The sequence below is a fragment of the Macaca nemestrina genome, chromosome 4, assembly GCF_043159975.1.
Source record: "Macaca nemestrina isolate mMacNem1 chromosome 4, mMacNem.hap1, whole genome shotgun sequence".
Lineage (NCBI taxonomy): Eukaryota > Metazoa > Chordata > Mammalia > Primates > Cercopithecidae > Macaca > Macaca nemestrina.
This window is the reverse complement of record NC_092128.1, coordinates 169,437,689-169,456,203: the sequence shown is the minus strand read 5'-3', so window position 1 is coordinate 169,456,203 and position 18,515 is coordinate 169,437,689. Positions and strand designations below refer to the sequence as shown.

The 18,515-nt window shown below is 38.5% G+C and overlaps 1 protein-coding gene across 6 annotated transcripts in view; it reads left to right on the top strand.

Annotated features, from left to right (window-relative positions):
• LOC105472802 (cysteine and tyrosine rich 1) overlaps window positions 1-18,515 on the top strand; it is a 105,374-nt gene that overhangs the window by 37,724 nt on the left and 49,135 nt on the right. For 4 of the 6 annotated variants that reach the window (XM_071095528.1, XM_071095527.1, XM_071095530.1 and 1 more), the window contains exon 3: window positions 2,301-2,399. The exons of the other annotated variants lie outside the window; for them this stretch is intronic. In XM_071095528.1, the coding sequence (XP_070951629.1) occupies window positions 2,301-2,399 (99 nt within the window). The remainder of the gene's footprint in view (window positions 1-2,300; window positions 2,400-18,515) is intronic. 6 annotated transcript variants of the gene reach the window in all.

Here is an 18,515-nt window from a genome sequence, read left to right as displayed (position 1 = left end):
TCAATGAATTTCTCTGATAGACTGGATAAAGAAAACGTGGCACATATACACCATGGAATACTATGTGGCCATGAAAAAGGATGAGTTCATGTCCTTTGCAGGGACATGGATGAAGCTGGAAACAATCCTTCTCAGCAAACTAACACAAGAACAGAAAACCAAACACTGCATGTTCTCACTCATAAGTGGGAGTTGAACAATGAGAACACTTGGGCACAGGGAGGGGCACAGGGAGGGCGACAGGGAGGGGAACAGAGAGGGAACACACTAGGGCCTGTTGGGGGTTGGGGACTAGGGGAGGGATAGCATTAGGAGAAATACCTAATGTAGATGACAGGTTGATGGGTGCAGCAAACCACCATGGCACGTGTATACATATGTAACAAACCTGCACATTCTGCACGTGTATCCCAGAACTTAAAGTATAAAAAAAAATTAAATTTTAATTTTAAAATATCCAATAAACTCACATTTTAAGGCTAAATTTAAAACAAAATCCTAACAATTAAAAGAAAAACTATAACTGGAGGCAACATTTGCAGAAAATGCTACAGACGAAAGTGATTTTTATAGTTATTTATATTATACTTACAACATTCTCTTTAAGTTTAGGATTGCTTCAAAATTAAAAAGTATATATTTATGAATAAAAATAATTTTATTATGGGCAAAACAATAATTCAGGCTGCTGGAGCAGATTGAATTCTCTAAGTAGTTTCTCAACTCTGTTAGCTTTGAGAACATACAAATACAAGCAAAACTGGCTGATAAAACTAAGCTTCACAGTAATATTCCAAATCATATAGCTTAGGTTTGCCCTAGTCTCTGATAGAAGAATGGTTTATTTATTTACTGTAGTTGTAGAGTTGCTTACCAACACTTATGTATGTCAACACATGTCAGTATTTCTGTTGATATATGTTTTAACACATTTCCTCATTGTCACTAGAAAAGATGGGATGGGTAGCCATAACATAAAGTTTTCAAGAAAGGAGGTTTTGAAGATAAACTATTCAACATTAACAAAGGTCTAAGGGCTAACTCTGTAACCTCTCTGAATACACAGCTCTGCCCCTCAATCATTCCAGCAAACAGCTAAGTGCTTAATAAGATAAAATCCAATAGCATTGAACCACAGTGACCTGTGTCAAAAATAGCACTATGTACAGCTGATAATTTTTAATTAAATGAAACAGAGACTGATGATATCATTCTTGGCTGTTGCAAACCACGCTCCCCTATGTTTTCAGGATCTGCATTTATATGCACCATGCTACTGGTTCAGTTAGCCTTAAAATCTGCAAGAGGGCACCTATTCCCAAATCACGCTAATGAGTGCTGCTGGATCTGTACAAACCACACTTTGTACAGATTTAATCCATTTTAGGCAAAGCTAAGAGTTATCATTTGTAGCTGAAATTTATATAAAATTGTGGTTACCTGTTTTCTTCATGAATTACTTTACAAATGCATTGCATGGCATTTGTTGAATGAGTGAGTGCTTCTGATATATATTAATATGTGACTCTGTTTATAAAAGGTAATTTATAGCCAGTTTATCAGAAATGCAATTATTTCATAAAACTCTGTACATCATTCTAAAAAAGATACAAAAGAAACATATGTAAGATTATCTAATGTGATAAACATAGAATGGACTTTGAGCTAGATGTGCTTCTATTCAAATTGCCACCCCTAAATGTCACTTACTGAGTGACCTTAGGCAAGTTACTAACCTCCTCTGACCCTCACTTTCATTATATGTTAGGAAACAGTGATAATACACATCCACTGGATGGTTGTGACTAATAAGTACTATATATAAAGTATCAATGTACGTGCCATCACAAGGAAGAACTGAATAATTATTTTATTCTCACCTGGGGCCCTTTGTTTGCTTCTAATAATGGACTGTGTTTGCATGAAACATACTAAATCAACAGAATTTTGTAGTGTTCGCCCACCTGTTCCAGAGAAATCTTTGTTGAAAAGGCTTATAAGAGCTTTATTTGAAAGTTCCTCCATTTCTTACAAGTTTTCTTCTCTGATGGTCACATATAATCAGTAACTAAGCTCCCGTAACAGTAGGTCAAATTGATTTCTGATCAAGAAGTTGCTCCTCTTTAAATATATAAATGATGGTATCATCCAATAGATTGAACTGAGTCTTAGACTTTCCTTTTCCCTCATTTTAAGTGCTTACAAAGTTGCTATGTTAGTCCATTCTTTCATTTCTGTAAAGACTTGAGGCGGGATAATTTATGAAGAAAAGGAATTCATTTTGGCTCATGGTTCTACAGGCTGTACAGGAAGCATAGCACTGGCATCTGGTTCCGACGAGGGCCTCAGGAAGCTTCCACTCATGGCAAAAGGCAGATGAGGAGCAGGCACATCACATGGTGAGAGAAGGGGCAAAAGAGAGAAAACAAGTGGAAGTTGAATAATGAGAACACATGGGCACAGGGAGGGGAACAGGGAGGGAACACACCAGGGCCTGTTGGGGTGTTGGGGGATAGGGGAGGGATAGCATTAGGAGAAATACCTAATGTAAATGACAGGTTGATGGGTGCAGCAAACCACCATGGCGCGTATATACGTATGTAACAAACCTCCCACTTATGAGTGAGAACATTAAAGCCAGTCTCCTTTAAACAACCAGCTCTCGCTTGAACTACCAGAGCAAGAACTCCCTCCTTAGCATGAGAATGGTACCAAGCCATTCCTGAGGGACCTGCTCCATGATCCAAACACCTCTCACTAGGTCCACCTCCAACACTGGGGATCACATTTCAACATGAGATTTGGAGGGGACACATATCCAAATCATATCGGTTGCATTAACAAATTTCTGGAAAATAGTATTCAATAGGAATTTCTAAAAGAAATCAAAGCTTTAAAATGTAAACCATTTGAACTAAAAGAAGATATTCAGCTATTAACAAAAATGATGTTATTTTGGGAATACAATGAATAGTTGTATTTCTATTCTGTCAAAATCGTTTTTCTGTAGTGATGTTTGCTTCTTTTTGATTGACTGTGGACCAAGATTTCTACCAGGATGTCTCTGGATTTTTATTCATTTTAAGTGTTGCTGAATTTTTTTCCTTTACCCTTTATTTATAGAATTTCTATAGTTCATTTTTGAAATTTCTATATGACACTTTTATGAAACAGTTCATTCCTTTGTCTTTTTAAAAAAGGTAATGATGCTTTAGCCTTCATTATCTCTGATTTTGCACAATATTATATTTCTAGAAAATCAACAGGTGCACACACCCTCAGATCACTGGACTATTATTTGAACAAAATATCCTCCCAGGACCTATAAAAGATTCTGATACCTCAAACCTGAATTTAGCTTTGAATTTGGCAGCAGTACTCTTTATACAATAGCAGTGTTCTGGAGGAGCTGAGCTTTCTTTATATATGATTCATCTGGCCATATTCGGGCAAAATAAAAGAAATATACAAAAGCAGCAATGAAATGGAGTATATTCATGCCAACATAAGCCATTTTTACTTGATGATGAAAACACATCTATTCAATAATAATTGTCCACATAATGAAAGATTTCTACATTCAGGAAAAATATAAAAAGTTGCCTATTCTGCATTTTTTTTTTTTTTTGGTTGGCTTTCTAACTTTTGAGGTTTGTGCAACATTCACTAAGTAAAATTAAAAGTGATTTGACTTTATTTGGTTATGTAAGTTGGGTTATATTTTACATAATTAAAATATATCAATTTTACACAACTTCATGCCTTTAAAAAAAGAGGCCATAATACTTGAGAAATTATGCCTGGTTAATTCCAAACTCTAGTTTATTGATGAGACTACTTATTTTGGTAATACTTTGGTCTGGGGAGAAAGCAAGAGGGAAACTGGCAATGTTTCTGGCCTTTGCTGTAGCTCTGATTTGTTCCAAATGTCCAAATGCCTTTATATGTTTTTCTCATGCAGAATAGAGTTACGTGGGATAGCCCGGCATCCCCTAACTTCTGATCACTCATGTTGTGAACACACTTGCATATTGGGAAGAAAAAAAGGTTCAGAGCCTTTTCACCTTTGGGGTCAACTTTATTTTCAAATTCATTATAAGTGCTTAAAATAGCTTTTGCCTGCTCTGAGTTCCGTGTTGAGAATTAATAAGACCACAGAGTTTGGAGGACACATCATGTACTCCTAAGTGGGGTTCTCGAATTTCTAAATGCTTTCACCTTCCTTATTTCCTTTGACACCTAAAACCCTGAAGTAACAGCAGAAATTATTGTACAACTTTAAAGATTAAAAAAAGCTTTTCACCAAAAGTTAAAGAGGTAAAGAGGCTTACACAGCATTCACTAAGTCACTTAGCTAATACCTGGTTGACCTGAGATTGGAACTTGGATTTTCTGAATATTACAGCAGGATACCAAGGTGGAAGACAGACGTGTTCCTGGAATCCTTATTCAGCATAAGAATTCATTCATTATTTCATCTGAAACAGTTAATTATTTTAAATACCTTTGAAATTATCATATTTATAAAATAATTCAAATGGTTGTCATAATCTTAACATGGAAATAGCTTCTACTTTACAAGTAAGAGGTTTAAAATGGAACTTTTGTAAAATGGTTAATTTTTTTTAAGCTGTTTGCTTTTTTCTTTTTTTTTTTTTTTTTTTTTTTGAGACAGACTTTTGCTTGGTCGCCCAGGCTGGAGTGCAGTGGTGCCATCTCAGCTCACTGCAAGCTCTGCCTCCTGGGTTCAAGGATTCTCCTGCCTCAGCATCCTAGGTAGGTGGGATTATAGGCGCCTGCTGCCACTCCCAGCTAATTTTTTTATTTTTAGTAGAGATGGGGTTTCACCATGTTGGCCATGCTGGTTTCAAATTCCTGACCTCAGGTGATCCCCCCATCTCAGCTTCCCAAAGTTCTGGGATTATAGGCATGAGCCACCGTGCCCAGCCTTTTTGAAGTTCAGGGGTACATGTTTAGGTTGGTTACATAAGTAAACTTGTGTCATAGAGGTTTGTTGTACAGGTTATTTCTTCATCCATGTATTAAGCCTAGTACCCATTAGTTATTTTTCCTGATCTCTCCCTCATCACCCCCTCCACCCTCCAAAAGGCCCCAGTGTCCATTATTCCTATCTTTGTGTTCCATGTGTTCTCATCATTTAGCTTCCATTTGTACGTGAGAACATGCAGTATTTGGTTTATTGTTCCTTGCCAGTTTGCTAACGATAATGGCCTCTGACTCCATCCATGTCAGTAAATTAGGAGCTGCCTGTAACTAACTTTGAGCAAGCTAAAAACAAACAAACAAACAAAAACCTAATAATTCTTTAGTCAATGGGAACCATCCACAAAGCACAGTAAAATGATTGATATGTAGGCAATTATTACAGGGATTCCGGGGGTCAGATAACCCAGCATACCTTTATTTAATAAGTGGATCCTTTCAGAAAACAGATAAACTTCCATTTAACATCGTGCTATAAATTTACTTATTAAATATCCTGTACACACATAAGAATAACATCTTTTTAGTTATGAAGTTACAGGGATCAAAAATAAGATAAATATCTCCATGGACCAAAAATAGGACTAGAAATCTAAAGGTGTTAGTGCTGAAGCCTCTGGAGAAGGAAGACGGCAGGGGCAGCAGGGACTAAATTCCAAAGTCCTGAGCTCAAGGTAGGGGATCCTCATAGTTGGAGGCTGGAACCAGGCTCACTGCTTGGACCTTTGAGCTATTATAGGGCTGAGGTCAGCTCACCCATGTATTCGAGAGGATGAAATGACTGCAATAAAATAATACAATGGGCCGGGCGCGGTGGCTCAAGCCTGTAATCCCAGCACTTTGGGAGGCCGAGATGGGCGGATCACGAAGTCAGGAGATCGAGACCATCCTGGCTAACCCGGTGAAACCCCGTCTCTACTAAAAATACAAAAAAAAAAACTAGCCGGGCGTGGTGGCGGGCGCCTGTAGTCCCAGCTACTCGGGAGGCTGAGGCAGGAGAATGGCGTGAACCCGGGAGGCGGAGCTTGCAGTGAGCTGAGATCAGGCCACTGCACTCCAGCCTGGGCGACAGAGCCAGACTCCGTCTTAAAAAAAAAAAAAAAAAAATACAATGGAGTCATTGAAAATTAATTCAAAATAATATTCTTAATATTCTTAAAGACATAAAGGAAGAAACTCTCTGAACAAATTTGAAAGAGCAATGAAGAAAAATAGGCAGAAATGAAAAAAGTGTAGGATAAAAAGAGAAGAAAGAGGAGGAAAAAGAATTAGAAATACTGAAAGTAAAAAAAAAAAAAAAAAGTGGCACTGAAATTTTTTTAATTGCATAGAATTAGATCTGTAGAGAGATGTAATGAACTGGAAGATGAGGATTTCATGTAGGGCGTCAGAAAGGGGATGACGGACGCAATGTTTCGCGACTCCTATTCTAATAATCAATTTATTGCCTCTTAGCTCCAAATTCACCCTTCAATACATGCTCTGTGAGAACAGATGGATTCCTTTCAGTATTTCTCTTATAAAGTAAGCATGACATTGACATTTCTCAGTCAAGAGCACTGGAAAAAAGGCTGTAGAGGGGAATATTACAAACATCATCTTTACTTATAGTCATTTATTTTCTTAAAAAACAAAATATGTGGAGCAAAGTGACAAAATGCTCATGGCAGTTTATTCTTGATAATGGGTACATGTTTATTTGCTAAGTGATCTTTTATATGTTTACACAAAAATGTTAAATTAACAAAAAACTGTTTAAAAAATCAATGAGAGAGAGAAGGGCAGGACATTACTGAGTTGTTGGCGTCCAGGTTGATGACCGAGCATGTTCAGCTTCCAGGCATCTGAATCCAACAAAACTGCCTAAAGCAAGGCTAAGCCTTTATTTCTCTACCACAGGGTAATTTGTTTTTAAATGTCTTGCACAGTTTGTTGCTGAGGAAAGAAAATTAAGATTTCAGACGTACAGGCCAAATATATTTTCCTGCTTTCCACAACATCAACTTTGATTGGAGTGGCCAAAACCTTCAATGTAAGCAATTTAATCCAACAATGTTTGAAATTGTTGGATTAAATTCAAGACTAGCAAATTTGGATAGCCTAGGGGATTTAAGATGAGAGTAAGCACTTTTTAATGATATGGAATGCACTTAACGTCAGAGCAAACATACATTTTGAGAAATAAAATAGTTGAAGAATAAGAAATACTAATATCTAAATACATATACATACATGATTCAAGCTCTAATACCAAAATGCAAAACAACCCCCAGCATATGAAATGTTTAAACATAGCAAGTATAGGCTACCCCTAACCTACAAATGAAATACATACACATATGCATATATTTGTCTTAATGATAAAAATGGATCTTAGAACATATTTTTCTGATGGAAATTATGTAACCTCTGGTGGCCAGGATGCTAACTATCTCACAAAAGCTTGTTCATTGAGCCACAAATTTATCAAAACTGAATTTTTACTTTGTTCGTATGGGGAAATAGTCCTAGTTCCAGTTGGTGAAATTAGGCCAAATGCCCATCTACTCTAATCTTCCCTACTTTTGATCATTACTCCAGAAAGGAGTTTGTGGCTCAGAAAATGTATTGAAGGCAAGATGGTGTGATGAGTTTGAGTTTGGGCAGTTTACATTAGGTTGAGTGGTCATGAAGGCTTCTCTGACAAGGTGACGTTTGATCTAGAGCCTGAAAAGGTCCCAGAAATGAAGGAGAAGAGGATTTCAGGCCAGAGATTTAGGACAGGAAATAATTTGAGGTGGTCCAATAACAGGAAGAACACTGGTGTGGCTGGAGCATCATAACTGAGTGAATGAGTGGTAGAAAATGAGATAGTAGGCAGAAAGAAGTTGACACAGGTCAGATGACACAGAGTCTGGCAGACCACAATGCAGAGGTTGGATGTGACTCCTAAGCATAGCAAAAAGCCATGGGAGTTTTAAATAAGGGAGTGGAATGATCTGATCTGTATTTTATTTTAAAAGGTCACTTGCTGCCATGTGGTGAACAGATTGTGAGGGGTAAGAAAAGAAGCAGAGACACAACTGTGGAATTATCTCAGGGAGCAAGAGAAAGAGAAAGGGGGCTTTTCCTCAGATAATAGCACAGGCATAAAGACAAATGAGTAGATTCAGAATATGTTTTGGAGGTAGCATCAATAATAGTTGCTGATAGATTAGAAGGACAAAGTTAGACAAAGAAAAGCAGGATAACTTCTAGAAAAGAGGCCAGAACTATATTGTGTTATTAATTCAACAGATTTCTTTTTCTGGCAGCTTCCTATTATATTTTCAATCTGTCCTCATCTCGTTCACCACAGTTAAACTTCTAAAATAATTCAGATTATATCTTTCCTCTACCTTACCATTTTCAATATTTCCTTGTCACCTAACATGCACAACATCCTTTGCCTCCTGACAAAGTTTCGGCTTCCCTTCAGCCAAACCTTCCTCAAAGCCTGTGCTCCCGCCAAGCTGACCATTCACACTTTCATGCCTATTGTTTGTTGTGCTCAGAACACTCTTGATTTCTTCCTGTGTCTGGAAAAACTTATTCACCTTTCCAGTCTTAATAACCTCTGGCAGAATTCAATTATCCTGAGAACAAAACTGCCCTTGAATTAATTTCCCTCATTGGGCTTTTTCACTGTGTATGATCATTAGCTGTGTCTCCATCTCTCCTGATAGACTATAGATTTTCAAGGGCAGGAACCTGGTGTTTTATCTTATGGCATCATCATATCCTCCAGTGCAGAGTGAGTGCTCATAAATGTGGTGGAAATAAATTAAGGTTTATCCTGCTATGGAACATCATAACTGGTAAAATGAAATATTTTCTCGGGAAATTTAAGATGTGAAAGCAAAAAGTCCATTTTAATCAAAACAGAACTAAATTTTGCAAGCAATCAAACTGTCTGTAAGTTGGGAGAGCATTCTCCCTAAACATAAATAATCCTTAAAAATACCATCTTTGCATATTTCTGTGCCAGTATTTTTTTTAAATTTTAATAAAAATGTTGAGGAGAAGTGCCATTACAGATGCCTTTGAAGTTCTGATAAAAGCTACTGGATCATTTCACAGATTCACAACTTTGAGAATAATTTTAGGGACTTTCAAGTCCACTTAAACCCATTTATGGGGTAGATCAAGACTAGGTCAAGGTATCTTCTGCAAGGTTCTAAAAAATATATGGTAAATCTTCTCTATGGTGGGAATATTGTCCGTATTGCCAATTTTCATTAACCTCCTAGTGGAAGTGTCTGATACTGTGGTTGGTTGAAATGTGCCTAAAAATAAAGGTGAAATCTTTGTTCAAGAAGGCACAGAGTTTTGACAGAATACCACATGAACAATACAACATCAATGTAAAATTGTTGGTGACTTTTCGCTTCAGATAGAATTCATTTGTAAGGCAATGACAGAGTCAACTTTTCAATCCATACCACCACAGGTCCTCTCTTGAAGGACAAAACAGCTAACAAGGAGACAGTACGACTCCAAACCAAAGATTAAAAACATTGAAAATACTACCTTTGACTGCTAAAGAAGTGGACTGAATTTTCTTTATGAAACATCAGCAAATATTTTATCTGACTTTTCACATTTTCTTCTTTGATATATAATTGTCCTGCCTCTAGAGGCCCTGTCATGAGTAACCTATGTGTGGGTGGACTGGAATGTATGGTATGTATGCATGTCCCAAATGAAACAATATTTTGCTGACCATTCTCTTTGGAATGAGATATACTCAAGAGTTCAATAGACTAGCAGTGCATCATGAATTCTTTAAAAGAAAGACCTGGAAATATCATTCCTTAGTCAAGATCAGTACAAGATAAAGTAGGTCATTATTTGCTAATACTGATTGATGTTAATTTGAATGTTCCTTTTGGGTAAATTAGTTCTGATGTTTCTTATTGGAATTTGTTATTGAATTTGATGTCCATTCAGTGTACCACCTGTTTACAAAATGTAAGAACTAATAAAATACCTGAGCATATCTCTAGGTGAAAACTGATTGGCAGTGCTATTTAATTTAACCAGATGTCTTTAGTATACATATAGAGCAATATCAGTCTGGGCTAGTTAACATGATAGGTTAATTGATGAGGAAACCAAGGTTGCTGGTTTAATCTCTTAAAAACTGTTTCACCTGGATTACTTCAACTGCCTCTTAACTCATCTTCCTACTTTATTCTCTTTTAAAATTTTTTAATTTTATTTTATTTTAAGTTTCAAGATACACATGCAGGATGTGCAGGTTTGTACATGGGTAAACAGGTAAACGTGTGCCATGGTGGTTTGCTGAACCTATCAACCCATCACCTAGGTAGTAAGCCCTGCATGCATTAGCTATTTATCCTGATGCTCTCCCTCCCTCTGCACCCCCTGACAGGCCCCAGTGTGTGTTGTTCCCCTCCTTTTGTTCATTTGTTCTCATTGTTCAGTTCCCACTCACAAGCGAGAAAACACAGTGTTTGGCTTTCTGTTCCTGCATCAGTTTGCTGAGAATAATGGCTTCCAGCTCCATGCATGTCCCTGCAAAAGACATGATCTCCTATGTTTGTTGGCTGCAGAAAGCTCAACATCACTGGTCATCAGAGAAATACAAATCAAAAACACAAGGAGATACCATCTCATGCCAGTCAGAGCGGCAATTATTAAAAAATCAGGAAACAATAAATGCTGGCGAGGCTGTGGAGAAAGAGGAAGGCTTTTACACTGTTGGTGGGAATGTACATTAGTTCAAACATTGTGGAAGATAGTTTGGTGATTCCTCAAGGATCTAGAACCAGAAATACCATTTCACTCAGCAATCCTATTACTGGGTATATACCCAAAGGAACATGAATCATTCTACTATAAAGACACATGCACACATATGTTTATTGCAGCACTATTTACGATAGCAAAGACATGGAACCAACCCAAATGCTCATCAATGATAGGCTGGATAAAGAAAATGTGGTCCATATACACCATGGAATACTATGCAGCCATAAAAAGGAATGAGATCATGTCCTTGGCAGGGACATGGATGAAGCTGGAAGCCATCATCATCAGCAAACTAACACAGGAACAGAAAACCAAACAACACATGTTCTCATTTATAAGTGGGAGCTGAACATTAAAAACTCATGGACACAGAGAGGGGAACAGCACATACCAGGACCTGTTGGGGGGTGGGAGTTGAGGGGAGGGAACTTAGAGGATAGGTCAATAGGTGCAGCAAACCACCATGGTACACGGATATCCGTGTAACAAACCTACGCTTTCTGCATATATATATATACACACACACACACATCCTGGGTTTTTTTATAAGAAGAAATAAATTTTAAAAAGACATAATTTCATTCCTTTTTATGGCTTCATAGGATTCCATGGTGTATATGTACTGCATTTTCTTTTTCCAGTCCATCACTCATGGACATTTGGGTTGATTCCATGTCTTTGCTATTGTGAATAGTGCTGCAATGAACATACACGGGCATGTATCTTTATAATAGAATGATTTATATTACTTTGGGTATATACCTAGTAATGGGATTGCTGGGTGAAATGATCCTTCATTCTAGATCCTTGAGAAATCACCATACTCTTTTCCACAATGGTTGAACTAATTTACAGCCCCACCAACAGTGTAAAAGCATTCTTATTTCTCTGCAGCCCTCACCAGCATCTGTTTCTTGTTTTTAATATCCCTACTTTATTCTCAATTTAGATAGTCTGTTCTCAGCCCAGCAACTAGGGTTATTTCTTTCAAAAACATGAGGTAAGATTATGCCACTGCTCTGCTCAAAACTCTTCAGTATTTTCCCTTTTTTACACAGAGTAAGAGCCAAAGTCTTAAATGGCCTACAAGTTACTCCATGATCTGGCCCCTTAACCTCTGACCTCATGTCCTGCCATTTTTCCCATATGCACTTTCCTTCAGCCACATTGACTTCACTGCTTGAGTATGTCAGATTCCCTTCAGGTCCCTATCCTAGCCGTGCCATCTGTCTGGAATGCTGTTACCCAGATGTCTCCTTGGCCAACTCCTTCACCACTTTCAAGTCTTTGTTTCCCAATTCTTCTACATCCCTTCTCCTGATCCTGACTGGCTCATTCTTTTATACCTTGTACAATTTTATAGCTTCTGACAATATTTATACTTATTTATTATGTGCATTGCCTGTTCCCCTGCCCCTCCAGGATGTAATCTCTTCAAGGACAGTTATCTTACTTAATGATATATTCCAAACATCTAAAATAGTATTTGGCACATAGTAAGCTCTCAATAAATATTTGTTGAATCAAATGAATGAATGGATTGGCTATACAGCCTAAGATTTTCTTATTAATTCATTCTAGGCATACAAAAATGTATAAGACTTGGAACTATCTTCCAAAAAACCACCTATAACCTTAGGAACTGTATTAAATTGTTTGCAATGGATCACAAACAGGCCTGAGGGAAGGAGCAAGGATGGTTTTCCCAAAGCTATTCTACTTCAGGAAAAAAGTTGTAAGGATTCCAGTGATACTCCAAAAATGTAAATTACTGCCTAATTTCAGAAGTCAGAGTGATACCCTGATCCTGAGCCCCATCCCTTTCTTCAGGTAGTCAATTGTTAAAGAAATGGGATCTAAATTAATTGAAGCATTTGTTAAGTGTCAGAAGGCTGAGCTTTATTTAGGATGATATTGGTCAGGCAGCATCATAAATGATGGAGCTACCATCAATAAAAGTAGCATAATTTCTGCATTTCACAAATGAGGAGATTAAAGCAGCAGTGTCTTAGTCTGTCTGTTGCAGCTATAACAATACCACAGACTGGGTAATTTATAAAGAAAAGAGGTTCATTTGGCTCATGATTCTGGAAGCTGGGAAGTCCAAGAGCATGACGCCAACATCTGGCAAGGGTCATCCTGTGGCAGAAGGCAGGAGGCAGAAGTGAGCACACGAGACAGAGAGAGAAATCAGGTCAAACTCATCCTTTTATCAAGAGCTCACTGCTGCAATAACTAATCCACACCGGGATAATAGCTTTAATTCATTCATCAGAGCAGGACCTTCATGACCTCCTCATCTCTTACAGCTCCAACCTCCCAATACCATTATATTGCCAATTAAATTTCAACATGAGTTGTGGAACAAACGTTCAAACCGGAACACATAGGGCAAAGATGTTAGTGTCTTAGACAACCACGTCAGTGGTCTAAGTTTGGAAATTCAGGTGGTCACATACACATAGCTGCTGAATTCTACTTTCATAACCAAGACACTGTCTCTGCATTGCCTTCCCAAATCCTCAGGGAGTGATAGCAGCCAAGTTTGAAATCTGTCCTTTCTTAACAACCCAACCTCTTCAACATGAGACATGTTCCGTAAATCCGTGTGAGTGCTGAGACACAAAGGTTCATTGATATTGTGGGTGAAGACCTCAGGGTCAGGTGAGAGGAACACTGATAAGCCTTCAAGTCACAGGCAAGTGCTGAGGTCCCCCAAGAAATACCTGTATGTTCCTGTGTGGAAATCTTCCGGCATCTCTTATAGGTTTAATAAAGAATTGTCTGGGGCTGGGTGCGGTCTCACGCCTGTAATCCTAGCACTTTGGGGAGCGGAGGTGGGAGGATAGCCTGAACTCAGGAGTTCGAGACCAGCCTGGGCAACATGGTGAAACTCTGTCTCTACTAAAAATACAAAAATTAGCCAGGCATGGTGGTGTGTGCCTGTAATCCCAGCTACTCAGGAGGCTGAGGCAGGAAAATCGCTTGAATCCAGGAGATGGAGGTTGCAGCGAGCCGAGACCATGCCACTGCACTACAGCCTGGGCAACAAAGCAAGACTCTGTCTCCAAAAAAGAATCGTCTAGGCTCTCTTGAATTTTGGAATACTCCTCCCCATTCCAGGAAGTTTTAATGTACCCCATTCCCCATCTGAGTCCTCTTTTCGACAGAAGAAAAAGGAGGATTTTTTTTTTTTTTTTTACAAACTAAATATAGCTCAATAGATAAATAAGTTTTCTGCTACATTTTTCTTTCAGTTGCAAGCCACTTCTTGGAAATAATTAGATTTATCTGACAAGATACTTGAAAGATTAGAAGTAATACCATATTAAAACTGTCTAATAATATGAAGTAAACAATGGATTGTAGAAGGACGGGCTTGACTAATCCTACTATAGAGCTGCTCTATTTCTTTCACAGTAACTCACTTTATTGATAGGTACGTTATTTTTAACCTTGATTATAGTCAAATTTTAATTGGATAGATTATCCTAGTGAATTCTTAAATCCTGGCTAAACATTGCTTTTATTATTCCCTAGAATCCTTTCATTACTTGCTAGCTTATAGTTGAATTTTAATATTCAGTTAAGCAAAGGATTTTGAAGCAAATCAATTATCATACATTCCTTAAAATATATCAAACATTCTAGAGGCCAATATAAGTGAATCTTGAGTTTGACCATTATCATACATAATATGTGCAGATACTATTGCCTATTTAAACAGACAATTAAAAATTGATTATATTTTGGGAGATCTCTGTAAACTTATCAAAACTAGAGAACTTGTCATGTAACAGAATCGTTCAGCTTGATATTCTGCAATCAATATTTTTAAAGTGCAACTTTCAGAAGAATGTATTTCAGACTTTTAACTTTAATAGCAGTGGATTTGCTTGTAGTCACTGAAATCTCAAACTTTTTTCACAATTTAGCAGCCATTGGTCATCTATTAATAAATGCATTAATATTTATCAAATGACAAGTCTTTTTTAATGTGCTTTTAAAATGTGCTAAATACATTTTGCCCTACAGTTCAAGTTCGCTTTCAAAGGGCCCTTATAAACTATCAAACTGTCACAATGCAAATTACATAGTAAAAGAAATTATACAGTGATTTAAATAGAACTTCTTGGAAGGATGCATGGTCCTAGGATGCAATCAGTATTTTTCATTAAATACTGGCAATCAGATTATACAGCAAAAAGCCTACTCTGTACATATGATTGGCAGTGAAAAGTATTTTTAGACTCGGGTACTCACATTGGCTTTGCAAGTGGTATAAAGCAAAAAGCCAGAGTCCACCTTAAATATGGCAGCTTCTTACATTTCATACAACTGCTTCATTCTGTAGAATTTCAGGGACCAGAAAGAATTGCATTAACTGGAAAGAACCAAGTCAAAAAAGGTGGGGAGGGCTAGTGTGGAAACAAACTTCTGAGGGAAAAATTGACCATATGAAGGAGCCTAAGAAAGTGAAATTTCACTTATGCCTTTTTTTAGTACTTAAAACATATTTTAAGCATGTCTTTTGTGTGAATGACGCTATAAGCATTGTGGGAGAAAAAGGATAAGTGCAAACTCTTTTGGAGATTTATACTAGAGTTATTGGAGTTCTTAGTATTACTTCAGAGCAAGCATAGAATCATATAAATGCTCCACGGGTTGGGGAGAAAGGGATCAGTTGTGAATAAAGAGATCAGGGAGACCGACACGGGTGGATCACTTGAACTCAGGAGTTCAGGACCAGCCTGGGCAACATAACAAAACTCCATGTCTACAAAAAAATACAAAAAATTAGCCGGGCATGATGGTGTGTTCCTATAGTTTCCAGCTACCTGGGGAGCTGAGGCAGGAGGATCACTTGAACGCCAGTGGTTGAGGCTGCAGTGAGCCAAGATTGTGCAACTGCACTCCAGCCTGGGTGACAAAGTGAGACCCTCTCAAAAAAACAAAACCAAAACAAAACAAAACAAAGCAAAAAAAAAAAAAAAAAAAAAAAAAGGAAGGCAAAGAAAAGGAAAGGAAAAGAAAGAAAAGGAGATCAGGGTGGATTTTACTGAAGGAGTAGCATTTAATATGGAGGAGACAAGGTGTACAAGAGTTGATTGGAAAACAGTAAGTGATCTAAGAGGGCTGAACAAAAAAAAATAACCCTGGAAAGGAAGTTTGGACTAGTGTGTGGAAGGCACTGAAGGCCAGAGATCCAAAGCAATTCCCTAGGGCAACCAGTATGTTCTTAGATTACTTAACGTGCCTCTTGGCACATAGGACACAGAGTATGCAAGAGTTATTAGTTCACTGAACCAGTGATAAAAGAGAGAAAAGCTCTTTAACTTACAAGGAAAAACTAGAGAAAACATGGGGAAAAAAGATTAGTACTATCATGCATACCCCATTGAGTTGTGAAAAACATGTCCAGTTATAATTTTTCTATCTTCATTATTCATTTAATAAATATTTATTGAAGAAGTGTGATATAGTGGTGGGGAACATGTGGAGGAATTGGTTTGGGTTCACTTAGGCCTGCCTTCAGATCTCATGTCCATCAACTGCTTAGTCTAAGCCTCAATTTTCTCATCGGTTAAATGGGCATAATGCTGCTTCCTTGCAGAGTTACTGTGCACATTAAGTGAGATACTGTGAGTAAAAGCCTTATTACATGACCTGACACGTGGTTAGTGCTCAAATAAGTTAGTTCCCTCTCACTCTGGCCCTTTTTTATACACTCTGTCTCTTCCTCCAGTCTATTGTCTCCCTACACTAGGAAACTAGGGCCACTTTTGTGTTGCTCTAAAGGAATAGCTGAGGCTGAGTAATTTATAAAGAAAATAGGTTTATTCGACTCACGGTTCTGCAGGCGATAAAAGAAACATGACACCAGCATCTGTTTCTGATGAGGGCCTCTGGCTGCTTCCATTTACAGTGGAAGGCAGAAAGGAGCTGGTATGTACAGAGATCACATGGTGATAGAGAAAGCAAGCACAGGGAAGGTGCAAGGCTCTTTTTGACAACCAGGTCTTGGGAGAACTAACAGAGTAAAAACGAATTACTGTGAGTACCAAGGCATTCCTGAACCATCTTCCCCCACAACCAAAACACCTCCCATTAGGCTCCACCTCTGACACTGGGGATCAAATGTCAACATGAGATTTGGAGGGGGGTCAAACAAACCAAATGAGAGCGATCATTTTCTCTATTCTGCAGACCCTAGGATTACATCTAAACGTAAGCGAGAATAATTTCTGGAGCCCCCACCCAACGTCTGGGACTCAACTCAGGTCATCCTCTCTATAGTAGTTTCTCTCTTACCTTGGGCCTGGTGTTTTTCCTCTTTGGACTTTTGCCCAGTCACCCTTTTAGAGCCCTGGTCTTTCTAAGATCAAACCTCTGTCCTCTCCTTGCTAAACTCCACAACTCCCATTTTATCCCCTTTTCTTACTGGCTGCGCTGCCCTGGAACTTGGTCTGGTCAATAGGTTTTTGTTACTGATGAACTTCACTGATATTTAGGGTCTGACTAGTCTCCACAGTATTGCCTACTTCTGGATTGGGTCCTGGGCTTGTATCTTGCAAACCACTTGCTTTTTATGGAACTGAGCCACCTCTCCCCACAGCAGCTTTGTGGGAGCACTAACTTGGATCTTTTGCCACACCACTGGAATTTCCCCTGGACCCTGCAACTAAGGAAGTGACTGTGTGTGTATTGAGGGTTGGCATGGCTCCTGGTCCTAGTCTCAGCCTCCAGGGATCTGTGCCAGGCCTGCCCACGTCTGCAGCATTCTTAAAGGTACAAAGATGACCAAGCCCAGTTCTTAGACTTAAGGATCATAGAATATAGTAGGCAATATGAAATGAGTGCAAGACTAAGGGCCGTGCAAGGCAGAATATGGTAGGTGTGTCAGGGAAGTACAAAGCACCCTGTGAATTCACAGAAGCAAGATTTCAATCACATTGTTGAACTGCCATGGTGAAAGCAACATTGGAGCTAGGCTTTCAATGATAGATATCAACGGACAGATAAACGAAAAGACATGGCTAGGACAGGGAAGCAATATGAACAAAGACACAGAGGTAGCTAAATGATACCAAGGGAAGAATAAGTAGTAGGTGGGGGAGCTGGAGAGAATCTGTTCTGCATCCAGATTGTGAAAAATGTTAAATGCCTGGCTAGGAGAAAAGCACTTACTATGATGACTATTCCAGACCAGGACTATAGTATACAGCCACACAGGCTATGCACGGCCAACTCCAGGGGTCCCATTCATATGCATTAGGGGTTGGCAAACCTCTTCTGTTTTATCTAGCCTGAGAGTAAATATTTTAGGCTTTGCAGGCCACGTGGTCTATGTTGCAACTACTCAACTCTGCCTTTGGAGGGCCAAAAAAGTTATAGACAATGTGTAAACACATGAATTTGGATGTAGCCCAATAAAATTTTATTTATAGACACTGAAATTTGAATTTCACAAAATGTTACTCTTTTCACTTTTTAAGTCACTTAAGAATGTAAAAACAGAATGTTCTTAGCTAACAGGTCATACAGAAACAGGCGGCAGACCAGACCTGGCCCCCAGGATGTAGTGTGCTGACACCTGATAAAGACTCAGTGTGGGCTGGGCGCGGTGGCTCACGCCTGTAATCCCAGCACTTTGAGAGGCCAAGGCAGGTGGATCACTTGAGATCAGAAGTTCAAGATCAGCCAGGCCAACACAGTGA